The 16,135-nt window shown below is 36.5% G+C and overlaps 1 protein-coding gene across 8 annotated transcripts in view; it reads left to right on the forward strand.

Annotated features, from left to right (window-relative positions):
* The window catches only part of PKP4 (plakophilin 4), a 239,611-nt gene that overhangs the window by 173,389 nt on the left and 50,087 nt on the right, over positions 1 to 16,135 (forward strand). For 6 of the 8 annotated variants that reach the window (XM_054562436.1, XM_054562431.1, XM_054562437.1 and 3 more), the window contains exons 5-7: positions 6,567 to 6,698; positions 6,808 to 6,998; positions 9,810 to 10,362. In XM_054562436.1, the coding sequence (XP_054418411.1) occupies positions 6,567 to 6,698; positions 6,808 to 6,998; positions 9,810 to 10,362 (876 nt within the window). The remainder of the gene's footprint in view (positions 1 to 6,566; positions 6,699 to 6,807; positions 6,999 to 9,809; positions 10,363 to 16,135) is intronic. The other 2 variants (XM_054562433.1, XM_054562434.1) reach the window with 1 other exon arrangement.

The raw sequence follows: 16,135 nt of genomic DNA on the forward strand, positions 1-16,135 counted from the left end.
AATATATACAACTTAAGTACTTCTCAGATTTGTCATTGTTAGAAATCAAATAAAACACTTTATACCAATTTTTGTAGACACAAAGTTTGCTTAAACTATGCAATTGAATCCAGATACATGAGGTTTTACAGTGGATTTCAAGGCAGACTAATTGATGTTTAAAGCAAAGTTTCAAGTGAACTAAAATATACTTCAGTAATGGTTTCTGTTTTCCTAGGTTTCTTACATAAAATTTTATCCACGAGTAGTTTTTAGAGCTATTGTCTTAATATTTAAAAGACAGTATAAACCTATGTAAAACCCAAGAGCTTAGATATACTCAAGAGAATCAGACTAGGGATTGTTTCAGGAAATACAGTCTTCTGTCTCTTCTCATCTTTACTTCTATTAAAAGCCAGCATATAAAGGATATCAGGTGTTTATAAGTAGTTTATATTTGAGCCAACGATCTCCAATTATCTGTAATATTCTTTTTTAATTTTATTTTTAAATCATGTTTATTCTATGACAGTTGTGTCAGTTTTTCCCCCTTTGCCCTCCTTTACCCATCCCACCCTCTCCCCCCGCCCACAGTCAATTCCCTCTCTCTTGTCCATGTCTGTGGGTCATTCATACCTGTTCTTTGTTTAGTTCCTTTTCCTTCTTTCCACCATTGTCCTCCTTCCCCATCCCCTCTGGTCATTTTCAGTCTGCTCCATGTTTCCATGCCTGTGATTTATTTTGTTCGTTAATTTATTTTGTTGAATAGATTCCACTTATAGGTGAGATCATATGGTATTTGTCTGTCAACGACTGGCTTATTTCACTTAGCATAATATTCTCCAGTTCCATCCATGTTGTCGCAAAAGGTAGGAGTTCCTTCTTCCTTTTTTTTTTTTAAATGCAGATTGATTTTATTTTTTTAAATGTCAAAATCCATTATAAAATATTAAAAAATTTAAACCCAGTATAAAGTCTCAGCAAATAGTTTCCTATTCTATTCCTTATCCTTTAACTTTTTTTACATGAGTATTACTGTATAGTCTTAAGTGTTTAATATAGTTATATTGTCAATATTTTACTTTATAGCTTCTGGGTTTGAATATGTTACTTCAGGATAAGCAAAATATTATTTTGTGTTTTCTTCGAAAACTCTTTAGATTTTTACATACTGATTTTTAACTCACCTGAATATTTGTTATATAATGTGTGAAATAGGGCTCTATATTTATTTCAAGTAATAGTGATCCATGCACCTTATATGTTGAATAAGCCTGATTTTCCCCATTGATTTGAAATACCAATTTAATCTCATATTACATTGTTAGAAAGATATATACATTTGTTTCTAGAATGCTCACTTTATTTCATTGATCTACTTGATTATCTGGAATAATCTTAAAGTAAGTCAACATCCCTCTCTGTCTTCTGTAGACCAAAGAATGTTCTTATGTTTCATGTTTCCATCACCCTGTTTACATTTTCACTCTGAAACAGTATTTTCCAATGATCTCATTCCCTCCAGTAATAAATTATCTACTGTAGGTTACCTGAGTCTTGTACATTAGAGAAGTTACTGAAGAGGAATCTTTGCAGAGCCGCCTTCCAGGGCTACTTTCATGATTTGGCACAGAGCTTATACTTCTTAGCCGTAGAAAGCACTGCAGTACTCCCCCAGCTAAGTGGAAAGTAGACTCCTGCCTGAGCCTATCGTCCTGCAGGAAGTGAGTCCCATGACCAAACTGGAAATTGAGTCCCTATAAGACAAATTTTTTTGCTTGTATTTTTCACAGTGTCATCCCCTCTGAGCATGATAGCCTAAACTGAACTCGTAGACCAAAATTGAAAGAAATGTGACATATTCAGTTTCCTTAACTATCAAGACTATCAATTTGCCTTAATATTGCATGCTATTACCATCCCAAGAGTCCAGCCAAAACTCACACTAAACTATCTTTTGTGTAAGGGCAAATCTCTGAAAATACCATCGCAACTCAGGACAGGCACAAACAATGAGAATCTCACATGAGACCAGTGTGTGGACTGTGAAAGACTAGCTACAGGGTTGTATATTCTAAAACCCTCCTTACTGATCTCTAGGTTCCTGTTTCCATGGTGATTCTACACATAGTACAGACCTCTATAATTTTATGTAGCATGAACAGTGAGACACATAGATTAACAAAGTACAGGCATTTTAATAATGTGATGTTCTTTACAGAGGCTTTAGACTTTTTACTGAGTATATTTTTATTCAAATTTGGTATATATATTTGGGAGGTACATACCAGATATTCATAGCCCTACAACATTATTGTTTCTTGCCCACTAATAATTTTTTTTAGCTGCAACCTCCTACTTTTCCTAATTGCCTTTTATATATATATATATATAAATATATAGGCAATCAGATGAAATGTAACAAGCAAGGTCTGTGCTTCCAGTAATCTTCCAGTCTTAAGCACAGATGGAGATTATTTCATTCTACCTTGAAGCTTGTTCAAGTTCTGTATTTTTAGACATTCGTTTTCTTGGAAGATGGCTAATTTGATGTTTGAAAATGCCCCGTAGTATATTTCTGGTGTTCCAGAAAACATGTTTGTGATTTTCTTTAAAATGGAACACATGTTCTCCAGTACACAGATCAAAGAAGTAGCATTCATATTCTGTTTGTCATTTTTACTCATAAAAATGTCTCTCGATTTCATGTTCTGATTGTGCTATATTATAACATACCAGCTATTTAATTATATTTTACAGCATTGGTCGTGAAGCGATTAACACCATTCTTCCTGTGGTCTCTCCAGTTAATCTAACTAGTGACTTCTTCCATTCCATTCAGCAGATACTTTTTAAAACATGTATTTTAAAGTAAAATTGCATAAACGATGCATCATTAATAATTGTGGGCCTTGCCATACTACTAATAATTGTGAGTTTACCATACTCCAGCAAGGAGCACTTCATTCAGTAATTAGGAAATTAGTTTTCTGTTTATCTGATGTATGGTGACTGGGTGTCCATGCTTTTATGTGTGTGTATAGAATTTGTGAAATACAAGTTTTGAAAGAAACAGTAAATAATAGTAAAACTTTTGAAAACAATTTAACTTAGTTTTAGTGATGTGCAAGAGGCTTCAGTATCTTTCTGTCTTTGCAGATACACATTATCATTGGGCTCCACTACAGAAGTAGAAAAATGAATGAAGACCTAATTCATAATAGAGAATTTGGCTGGTTTATTAAATAAATCCCTTATATCAACTTGTTAAAACTTAAATTTACCATATTTTGCCATGTATAATGCATACTTTCTGCCCAAAGTTTTGAGGGAAAAATAAGGGTGTGCATCATACATGGGTAGTACTAATTCCATATCTATATAAATGTTTTTAATTCTTTTATTTATGCTTATGCGTTAAAAGTGTAACTCTGGAAAGCAGTGATGATATCCGTATGCGAACTAATACCCTAGAATACAATGATTGGTTTTGTTTCTAAATATAAATAAATTAAAAATTGAATTAAATAATTAAAGTGAAAGATTTTTCCCCCAGAAAGTTTGGGCCAAATACGTAGATGCTCATTATATACAGCAGAATACGGCACTCAAATAAAGCACAAAATCTATGCCCGTTCTGTGAGCCCAGCTATTTAAATCTTCAAATTGGATTTGGGGGACATGGGAATTTAGTAATTTAGTGTCTTCATTAGCCATCTCAGTGTCCTTTTCTATAGTTTATTTACTGAGGCATTACATTTAAAAATGTAAGAGGCAGATACTAACATTTAAAGGGCACATGATTATATTACTTTGGGGATGATTTGTTTCTATTTTTTGCAGTACTAATTCTGTTAAGTTTTGTTGGGATGACCAGTAGAGTCACATATGTCACAATTTGTGCTTTGTTTATGATTACTTTAAATAGCTTCTCTTAAAGAAGAGTTTATATGAGCACAATTGTTTGTCATATGGTTTTTGAGAAAATGTTCCATTGGATGACGAGACACAATTGCTGCTTTTAGGGTGCCTCTTTCTCTTTCTGTATTTAAATAATAGCTCCCAATAGTTTAAAAATAAAAGATGGAGGCATACACACACTCTAATGGTTTCTGGTTTCCATGGTGATAATTTTTCAGATCCTGACCCTGCATGCCACCTAGTGTTTCCAAGCCAAAAGCTCTCATGTATTGGTGTCCCAGATTTTACCTTCTACTGAACCTGAAGTTAAGAACTAACTAACCATTGTTTTCTTTTAAAAATACAGTACATTTTTTCAGTACAGTACAGTACATTTTAGTACATGTATGACAACTCCTAAAGCTACCAAATTGGTAGTTCCCTATCTGTAGTTTGTTGCAGTTTTATACTTGATTTTCCAATGTAACATTCCTGGAAGTAGCAATAGCAAACTGCTGCATGGTTCTGATCTCAGGTCCTGTCTTTTGTATCTATCCCCAGGCACTCCAGTTCCCTGGAAAGTCTTCCAGCCCAGCAAACGAAGTATTTTACCTAATCCTTAATAAAACCCCTCCAAAAATTGCTATATAAGAATTTTTAGAAGTCTGGAATCTCATGATAGAAGATTTGCGAATGAAGCAGATCACTCTTATCAGCCTGACACTTAGATCGTGTTTCAACATGTACTAGGGAAACCATATACAATCTGTAATTTTTATTGAAATTCCAAACTAAGAATTCAGAACTGACACAGCTGTCAAATGATAAATCAAGAAATAGGTTGTTAAGAACCTCTATTAAGAATGTCGGTGGATATTTCTGGAGGCTAGGAAACAAAACCTTGGATAATTTGACATCAAGTTGAAGCATTAGAGTGTACGGGGATTTCCAGGTTCTCCCATAAAGCTTGTATTCACTTTCCAAACTAGCTTGAGCAGCACTGCCAAAAGTATACTTCCCTTCACATAGACAAACTTTACTGAGCACAAGTAAAGTAAAGCCACAGTACAATGCCAGGTATGAATCAGCACTCAGAGAAGCTGCTAGTCTTACTGGAAATTTGATCAACAAATACTAACTGGGCACCTGCTGAGTGTTATGCACGTATCCTGAGCACTGACAAAGCAACAGTATACAAACCAAAGTTCCTGCCCACACTGAGTTTATATTCCAGTGGAAAGGGGTAGTTATAAGTGCTATAAAGAAGGGACAGACTGGCCTCCTGTGATAAGTGCATACTGTGCATACTGCTTAGCTCTTATTTCCTGTAGGAAATTTTTCCTAAGCTCCTTTCCCCCAGATACTGTTAGTCATCCATTTCCTGTCCCTCCCCTTCTCCCTCTTCTGTACACACACACGCCCTCCCTTTGCTCATAACTGCATTCCTAGGTCCTGGCATATAATGAGGCCTTAATAAATAGTTAAAGCAAAAAAGGTAGTCCCTGGCTGGTACGGCTTGGTGGGTTGGGTGCTGGCCTGCAAGCAGAGTCGTCACCGGTTTGATTCCCTGTCAGGGCACATGCCTGGGTTGTGGGCCATTGCGGGGGTGCAGGAGGCAACCAATCACTGTTTCTCTCCCTCGCTCTAAAAATAAATGAATAATTTTTTTTTAAGTCGTAAAGTAAAGAGAAATGAAGACATTGAAATCATTAGGATTCTGTGTCGAACTCAGAATGTGATATAAATTTAAATCTTTGAAGTGAGAGTGAAGCGGCATTTGTGAAAAAAAAAGTTTGATAGCAACATGAAGATTAAATTTGAGGAAAGAAAGACTTAAGAAGATAATCACACCATGGGTAAATGTATTTTGAAGATACTAGAGAAAAGAGGACATACTTGAAAGAAATTAGGAAAAGGCAATATAATCTATATTACCTCAATTTACAGCATTAAAAAACAAGTTGAAATTGGGGGGAAGAAGATCATTTTGTTTTTAAGTTCAAGACAGCAGAGTGGTACAGTTGACAGTAAAACAAGATAATGGGAGAATCAGATTTAGCTAGAAGAGACAGTGATCAGGTTAGATTTTCTATGTTCATTTGGAAAAAGACAAAAGAAAAAAATGGATAAGAAATTAAAGTTTCCTTTGTTAGCAGTCTGAAGTAGTTTCCATTTTTGTAACTGAAAACTAGAGTTTTGTTTATTTTTTATATGAAATATGACATAAAAAGCTAACGCTATCTTCAGAGGTTTTATTACCAGTCAATAATATGAACTCTGTGCAAGTTTTCATTTCAAAAGTTTGAGGTATGGCGGGGGGCGAGGGGAGTCTTTTTAAATACCTAGCACTGTTCTCACTCAAAGTCTGATATTCCTCTTGAAGGAAGTCACCTGAGAGGTGAGTTTTCCAAGGGAGTATAAGATCAGTTTTCAGATTTTAATTTAATATATAAATTAATTTTTATAAATCAGTTTCATCAACAACATCATGAAATTCAGCAAAATATGTTAATAGACTCTATGGAACACTTTCATGTAGAAAATTAAAAAATGATTGTACAGTTTAAGGTGAAATAGTCCTCCTTTAACATAAAGGTTATAATATGTTACTGGTAAATGAATCTTTGTAGCAAATTTTTATGTAATATTGTCCTTAGATTTAGCTAATTACACTGATCTTCTTACAGATGTGCCAAATACTGGTGTAAACAAACCTAGAGTTTCTGACACTGTCCATCCCAACCACTATCTCATCAGGACAGAGCCAGAACAAGGAACCCTCTATTCACCAGAACAGACATCTCTCCATGAAAGTGAGGGTCTGTTATACTATCTTTTAAGCATTAGATTTACTTTTAATATTTTATTTTTGAAAATGAGCATCAGAAGTGTAAAATAAAAATATTTCTGCTGGTTTCATTCCTCCAGGATCATTGGGTAACTCAAGAAGTTCAACGCAAATGAATTCTTATTCTGACAGTGGATATCAGGAAACCGGAAGTTTCCACAACAGCCAGAACCTGAGTAAGGCAGATAATAGACCACAGCATTCATTCATAGGATCAACTAATAACCACTTGGTGAGGAATTCAAGAGCCGAAGGACAAACACTGGGCCAGGTACACCAAACAGATCAACAGCCTTGGAAAGAAATACCCTCCTAATTGAATATCTGTTAGAAGTTTTTTGATTTGTCTTTTTTTAGGTAAAACCAGTATGTAATTTTGAATTTACAGAATGGATAAAGTAGTAAAATCATTTTACATTGTGTAAGTGTATGGTGTTAAGGAATTTATAGCTATAAAACCTACATATTCATTTATTTTAATTAGCCCCCATTAATGAATTCCGATAAATTCCAGACACAGGAGAGTAATTCTTTTGAAAGCAACAAGTTTGGCATAAGGGGAGAAGTCCAGCAGGAGTGGGAGAGAACTGGGTAGAATGTTGTCCCTGAGGAATTATGAGTTCCTAAAAATACTGGAGCTAGAAGATGCCATGGAGCCGGATAGGGCACTGATTCCACACCTGCATAAAAGAGGAGTGGCCTATTTTAACCAAAGGCTTTCCCTTTACTGGAATTGTTTCCTGAAAACACCTTTCTTTTCATTGCTAGAATATAGATATTCCTGCCTATAGAATGTGATTCTATAGAAGCATAACCATTCTGTTAAGGTTTTCTAACTTGATAATCAAAAAAATAATATTACATATGTATTTATAAAATCTTCTTAACTCCTGAATCATTGCCACTTTATTCGCATCAGTCCACCAACATATTCCAGAATTATTAGAGGCAGTGGAAGTCCTGAGTATAAGTAATCAATGAGGATAACTGTCTGTCCAAGTTCCTTAGTGATTTTCCTGGAGCTGAAAAATGACAAAATGATCGAAGAATTTAGGCACACACTAGTCCTCCCACAATGCAGCACAGAAAGCCATGAAGGCACCACAGCAGCCAGTCAGGCTTCCCAGTGCCAAAGGAGAGGCAATACAGCCTCAGCTCAACAATTCAGAGGAAATTTTTAAGTAATGAGAAACATTTATGTATTAAACACAAATATAGTGCATCAAATTTTAGCCTAAAACAGGAAATCTTACGTCTATAGCAATCTTCTTCAAGCTACACCTCAGTCCTCAGGTTATACTTTTTATCTTTGTTATTAGGAGTGCTTTGATGGAAAAGTTTGAGACACTTTGGATTAAGTGCTTATGGGAGTTCATCTGCTTAGGTTAATTTCTATGTCAGCAGGTCTGAAGTTGTAGATTTGAATAATAATGATCTTAACTACAGAGATAGTCTCTCTTTCTCTAAAAGTGGTTGTTACTTTTTTTCCCCCCCATTATGGTAAGGTGATTTTGTTCCTAGAGCTGAAGAATTCAATTGTGGGGCAGAGGGAGTCTCTAAAACTTAATTTACATATAATCTGGAACATATCTTTTCTAGCTCTTTGGGCAAACTTTATCCCATTTTGGTAGTATAGAGCTCATATATGGGATTTTCTTATTTTTGGCACTATTAATAAACCCTATGCATAGATTTTCATTTCCTAACTGTACTAATCTTTAAACCCCCTTTCTTGCCTTGTTGCTTGTTATAATTCTCTTCCCTCCTCAGATCCTCTCCTCTCCATGGCTGTTGCCTTTCCAGAATTGAGTTTGAGCCCACGTGAGGTCTCAGAGCAGGTGTTTCAGCCAGCTCAGTAGCTTGTGACACCTAGAGACTACACGTGCTTTTTTTGTTATTACATCTAGTAGTGTACAAAGTCCTTTTCTCATCCCTGGTTTCTTCCCTTATTGCCCCAACTAAAAGTGACAGGGGTTGATGGCATCTCCATTCCAACGGTCACTAAGGAGACGCAGAGCAGCCTGGTCCTGGGCTGGTAACCCAGTGCCGTAGTGTCTGTTTCCCATTCCTATTCCCGTCAGGCCAGCTCCCCAGTCCAGCCAGTGTTCTTCATTGTTGCACTGCATCGAGAAAGGGATCTGACACTCAATGTTTGCAGTAGTCTACAGCAATCTGCATATCTTTTTCCATATGAACAACTGTAAACCTATTTGCCCACCCCTGTCGATTGCTCTTCCTGCATATTCACAGAAGGCCCAGCCTTGGCAGAAATGTCTTTCATTTCTCACTATGGCCTTTCCAGCTGGCTAGGTCAAGAACCCACCAGAGACTTTGACATTCCTCCTGTGGGAATAGACTTTGGGGTACCTTTATTTGTATCTCTTTAAATTCACCAGCTAAGGATAAGAGCTTACATATGAAAGGAGATAGAAATGACTGAAATCACTGGAAGCTACACTAGAACTAAAAGAAGAGACACATTTAACTATAGCACCTGTGCAAACAAGCTGTCCCCTTAGAGTACATTCAGAGAAGGTTTGACCCTAGGCTCTATCCAAAAGTTCATTTATTCTGCATTGAAAGAACACATTCCTTTTGTTAATGAGGCCAATCCATAAAGACTAAACAACTATAGATGCTCCTCTAGCTACATTAGATTGATGTGGTCAAAAATTTTTTTTTGTTTTACAGAAATGCATTGCCTTGGCCAAACTGACTCACAGGGAATAAGTGCATTGCTCCAATAACGCTTCATACTTGGAATACAACATCTTATGTGTTGTGAAAAATGCATAGGCTAGAGGCTAAAAAATGTAAAGATAAAAGGAAAAAGAATATTAAATATCTTTGGGTCACTCTTTATTGGTTGATTTTAGTATTCTGAGGAGGAAAGGTAGAAATATGCCACCAAATATATATAAAATGAGGAAATATTTAGATCCTGTTCTAAAGCATCAAAAGTAAAAGAAACTTAGATGCCTAAAATAACCATGTTGTAGTGAGCTATGTGCATTTTTTTCTGTATTGACAATGGACATCAAACCTTGGTTAAACCCATTCTCTTTTTTCCCCCTTTCATCAGCCATCAGTAGCCAATCGGGCCATGAGAAGAGTTAGTTCAGTTCCATCTAGAGCACAGTCTCCTTCTTATGTTATCAGCACAGGCGTGTCTCCTTCAAGGGGGTCACTGAGAACTTCTCTGGGTAGTGGATTTGGCTCTCCATCAGTGACCGACTCCCGACCACTGAACCCCAGTGTATATTCCTCCACCACATTACCTGTGCAGCGGGCAGCATCTCCATACTCTGCACAGAGACCCGCCTCCCCAGCAGCTGTACGAAGGATTGGGTCCGTCACCTCCCGGCAGACCTCCAATCCCAACGGACCAACCCCTCAGTACCAAACCACCGCCAGAGTTGGGTCCCCACTGACCCTGACGGATGCACAGACTCGAGTAGCTTCCCCAACCCAAGGCCAGGTGGGATCGTCATCCCCCAAACGCTCAGGGATGACTGCCGTTCCACAGCATCTGGGACCTTCACTGCAAAGGACTGTTCATGACATGGAACAATTTGGACAGCAGCAGTATGACATTTACGAGAGGATGGTTCCACCTCGGCCAGACAGCCTGACAGGTGAGTAGTAGGTGAAAGCATTCCATAAAGTCCAGTGAGGAAATCTTCCTGCAATCTCCATTGAAACAGCATGATAACATGAAACGGGCTCATGTGTTGCTCTCAAAACTAACACTGCAAGCTCTATAATTCATATCACCAGAACATTGTAGTAGACTACAATGAATACATTTTTCTCTTTTGTAATATTGGGATATAAAGGTACTTTTTTTTGCATTTTAGAAAAATGAGTGGAATTATAAGCTGTTTGTTATTTAGTTTGTGTTTTTAATGAAAGGTTTTTCATCAGCTAGGCCTACCCATACTCAAACACGTAACATATTAAAAGGTGATATCAAAATAACTGATTAAATATTAATTTTTAAATGCTTTCATAGTATTTGAAACTAGAATATGGATTTTCTTACCAACTGCTTTTATTTTTTAGCACCCAATGAGAAAAACACAAAGCTGTTATGAATTACCTTCAAATGCCACTTAGATTACATCAGAAAGACATCAGCCAGGTTCCCGATAGTATAACCATTTCCTTCAGGCTATTTTCATGGAGAGTTTCCCACATAATGTATAGACATGGTTCCTTGCTAAACTGAAATTTATCTTCAACTAGTGTTTTATATTTTTAAAGTGATATATATTCAGTGGTAAAAAAAAAAATAAAAATTGAAACTATACAATGAAATGGGAAGCAAAAGTCTCAAGCTCCTCTTTTTGTTTACCCATTCCCATTCATCACTTTATGTATCTTCCAGAATGTTTGCTTACAAAATGCACACATTGTGTTTTCCTACTGTTGGGGTTCTTTAATATGAATCTTTTTTTAATCAGTTTGAGAGCTTTACTTCATTCCCTCAATAGATGCCTAGGAGCTCATTTTTATAGATACAAGTTTTTTGATCACTTCCCCATTAATAGACATTTAGGTTGTTTTCCATTTTTTGGTTATTAGAGTTAATGCAATATAAAGGCATGGGCAAAAGTAGGTTTACAGTTGCAGTGGGACATTCTTTTAAGTTAATAAAGCTATTGTAATTATTATAACCTGCATATCTTTTTCCATAACTGTAAACCTATTTGCCCATCCCTGTCAATTGCTCTTCCTGCATATTTACACTTAGATACAAATATAACTGGAATCCACTTCTTAAAGTAGAATTGCTGGCTTAAAATATCCATATATTTGTTCTTAAAGAAATATTGTCAAATTGCCCTCGAGGAAGGTAGCACAGATTTCTATTTCTACCAGTAGTCTTAGTATGCCTGTTTTTCCCCATACCTTCACGAGTATTGCATATTGTCAAAATGTTTTATTTTTGCCAACATAGTAGGCAAAACTGTACCTTATTGTTGTAAATGACCTTTACTGAAGGTCAAAAGTTGAAGATTTAATGTTTATCAGCTATTTTATTTCTTTTCTGCAAAATACAAATTAGGTCTTTTGTCTATTTTTGTTAAGTTATAATGCTTTTTATACTAGAAATAAATTAGTCTCTTTTAATATACTTCTCAAATATTGTTCTCATTTTGTAGTTTGTCTTTAAAGTTTGCTTTTGATATAGTTATAGAAATTTTTAATATTTTCATGTAGTAAAATTAATATCCTTTCTTTATGGCCTCTGGGAAAGATAAAGCCTGTTTAAGATTTTCTAATTGAATAGTTTTGCATGAAGAATTAATACCGAACTTGATTTTTAGCTCAAAGAAATTCCTAGTAGAGAAACCACCTCTTTTCCATTCAGCCATCAGATAAGTAAATGTACATGGTTTAGATATTTTCTGGCATGCCTCTGAAAAGGATGCAGCAGTGTGAAATGGAAATCATTTATGAAATTCTTTCTCCCAAGGAAACCTTAAAAGATAAATAGTTGTAAGGATTTCTCTGTTCCTCACTATGTGTGTAACGAATGGCTATGTAGTAACTATGTTTGTGAAGAGTGAAGTGGAGACCCAGGAAAGGAAGCAAGCGTATAAACACTGTCACCAGGTTAACCCTTTGATTTAAAAAGTCTGCTTCTCTGACTTCTGGCCAAGTTGGAGGAATAGGTAGACACGTTTTGCCATCTCGCACAACTAACTTCAGAACTAAAAACAACCAGAACTGCTAGAAAATAGAACTGTATTGAAGTCCAATAACCAAGGATTTAAAGAAGAAATATTCATGCAGATGGGTAGGAGGGGCAGAGATGGGGAGGTGGGGCGGAGAAGACATGGTGTGGTAGCAGCAAGGCAGCCGGTGGAACGGGTAGTCCCACATTCACGTGTGGTGGATAAAAACCATGAGGGAACACCCGGTGAGTGATCAGACCATACAGTCCCGGGTTGCAGCACAGGGAAAATAAAGCCTCATAACTTCCAGCTGTTAAAAACAGTGCGGGTTGGAGTGGCCGAAGAAATTGCCAGTCTTTCAGGAGAGTCTCTTGAAAGGACCCACACAGTCCTAGAACGTACACAAACCCACCCACTCTGGGATTCAGCACCAGGGCAGCAGCTAAAAGGGCGCCAGTTGCATACAGGATGTGGAGGAAGTAACTGGAAACAGGGTGCGAGCCAAGCAAGTAGCATTGTTCCCTCTCTGACCCCTTCCCCAAATACAGTGCCACAAAATGGCTAAGTGTGTTTCCTCACCCTGGCGAATGCCTAAGGCTCCGCCCCTTACACATAACAGGGGTGCTAAGACAGAGAGTCAAAGCAGCTCTACCTAATACACAGAAAGAAATACACAGGGAGAAGACAAAGAAATTGAGAAGACAAAGAAATATGGCCCAAATGAAAGAACAGATCAAAACTCCAGAAAAAGAACTAAGCAAAACAGAGATAGCCAACCTATCAGATGTAGAGTTCAAACACTGCTGATAAGGATGCTCAGAGAACTCACTCAGTACAGCAGACACATAAGGGAAGACATGAAGGCTCCACTAAGTGAAATAAAGAAAAATCCACAGGGAACCAACAGCGAAGGGAAGGAAGCCAGGGTTCAAATCAACAATATGGAACATAAGGAAGAAATAAACAGTGAACCAATACAGGATGAAGAAACAAGAATTCAAAAAAAATAAGAGGATAAGGTGACTCTGGGGACATCTGGATCATAGGGATACAAGAAGAAGAGGAAGAGCAACTTATTGAAAACTTACTTGAAAAAATAATGAAAGAAAACTTCCTCAATCTGGTGAAGGAAATAGACATTCAAGTCCAGGAAGCACAGAGAGTCCCAAACAAGTTGGACTCAAAGAGGACCACACCAAGACACAGCAAATTAAAATGCCAGAGATTACAGATAGAGAATCTTAAAGGCAGCAAGAGAAGAGAGTTACCCACAGAGATTACAGATAGAGAATCTTAAAGGCAGCAAGAGAAGAGAGCCATAAGACTTTGCTGATTTCTCAAAAGAAATTTTGCAGGCAACAAAGGACTGGAAAGAAGTATTCAAAGTGATGAAAAGCAAGAAGGACCTAGATTACTCTATCCAGCAAAGCTATCATTAAGAATGGAAGAACAAATAAAGTGCATCCCAGATATGGTAAAGCTAAAGGAGTCATCATCATCAAGTCCTTACTATGTAAAATATTAAAGGCACTTATCTAAGAAAAAGATCACTATGAACACTAAATGACAACAAACTTACAACTGTCAACAACTCAAAAAAAAAAACTAAGCAATTACAACAGGAACAGAATCACAGAAATAGAGATCACATGGAGGATTATCAGCAGGGAGGGGAAGGGGGCAGAATGGGGGAAAGGCACAAGGAATAAGCAGCATAATTGACAGGTAAAAAATAGACAGGGAGAGGTTAAGAATAGTATAGGAAATGAAGAAATCAAAGAACTTACATGCACGAACCTCGGGGATTGCTGGAGGGGAGGGGGATGCTGAGTGGAGGGGGGCAAAGGGGGAAAAATTGTGACAACTGTAATAGCATAACCAATAAAATATACTTTAAAAATCACAAATCAAAATAATATATTACTACTCTGAAAAAACAAAGTCTGCTTCTCTGACAATGCAGGTGAAATTAGACTTTATGTTCCAGTGGAGAAAAGATTATACCTGGCCTATCACAGATTTTTTTTTTCCCCTGCTACAGTCTTCAGAAGAAGCAAAATGTTTCCTTGGAAAGGTTTTCCATCAACTTCCTGCCCACTTACTGTGAATGTGGATTCCATTTTTTTGAATTTGAATTTCCTTTTGTATTCTTCAGAAAGTGTTGTCATTATATTTGCTATGGTTCTTGATTTCAAAGGATTAATACCTGATCATTGATAAGGCTGAAGAAATATTTTATAATAGTTTCGGACACTTGGATATTTGCTGATAATAACTTAAATGATATAATATATATATATAAATTCCTACCGCAGAAAAAAATGCATCTGTCCTAAAATATGTCAGTATAATCATAGCATGTCAAAAAAAGATTGCAAAATACAAAGAACCCATATTTGGAAGACAAATTTATATTAATTCCCAGTGTCAAATATAAAGGTTTTAAATCACAGGGAATATATCATTGTAATAGACAGACTAATACGTATTTGTGGAATTAGAAATGGAAACTATATGTTAGATAAATATTGCTATGAAAGATCAGTGTTTTCCATTTGGAGAAGGAGAAAAAAACTTGTGGAAATTCTTCTGGAAAAAAATATTTCTAATAACAATTATAGAACATAATTACTTCCACTTTAAAAGGTAGTAAATTTATCAAGTTTTCTACACATAATCATTTGATTTAAACTGTAGAGGCTATATAATTTTGTACTTTTTAAAAATACTAATCTGCAGGACTGTTATACTTATTTTCATGCATGAACATAAACAGAAATAGTTAACTGTTGTTATTTACAAATATTTATTATATCCAGAAACTACTATGTCTCACTATAATTCTGTCTTTTATTTCCCATTATAATCTGTCACATATGGTAATTTTATCTCACTAATAGTACTTTAACAAGTAAATTTTTACTGGATACTTTTAATAGCTCTGAGGAAGATCATTTTGTTACCTTTCCCATGAAATTATAGTAAATGTTTACAGTAGTTTTCATGTTGTATGGATTCCAGTGAAGGATCCAGCCAGTTCCTTGCACCATGAGTGCACAACATTTAACAACAATACAAAATGCTTTGTTTTTATTTCACATCACCATGGAGTGGAAGGGCCACCATCCTGCTTGGCTTGTCTCTGCCCAAGTGTGAGTAATGTTCAGAGTCTCAGTGAAGCACCAGTGTTTGTGGCTCTAATGAGTGTTAACATAGCATCTCATATTGATAAGGTTACTGAGGACTGGCTGTATTTACCTGCTCGCTTTCTGTCACCATTAACAAAAAACAATGTCTGCACTTTTGTTCACAGTACTCATGGGCTCCATAAAGAAATGGAATTTATACTCTGCTAAGCAGAATAAGAAATCTGCCAGCGAATAAAAAGCTGAAATCCTAAAGTGAGAGCTTTCAAATAACAATCGTAATACCATTTTTAGAATAACATCAGCTTCCATGGACCCCTGCTGGGCTAACCTTGCTCTTGCTCTTTAATTTTACGTTTGTTGAGGGCTCTTTTGAGTTCAAGGGTTCTCCCTCAGCTTCTCATTGACTCTTGAGGATTAGCCTTGTCCAGTGCTGATTGTACAGTGTTATAGCACTGACCTGGCGTTTCCTCTCAGCCCTACCAGAAAGTACCTCTGATGAGAATAGGGGATAAATCACATTTTCTTTTGGGGCTCTCATATTCCATGGTGTTGAAATGAGAGGGTTTGGCTGGATGATT

The sequence above is a fragment of the Pteronotus mesoamericanus genome, unplaced genomic scaffold, assembly GCF_021234165.1.
Source record: "Pteronotus mesoamericanus isolate MK-2021 breed Mesoamerican mustached bat unplaced genomic scaffold, CSHL_Meso_final scaffold_651, whole genome shotgun sequence".
Lineage (NCBI taxonomy): Eukaryota > Metazoa > Chordata > Mammalia > Chiroptera > Mormoopidae > Pteronotus > Pteronotus mesoamericanus.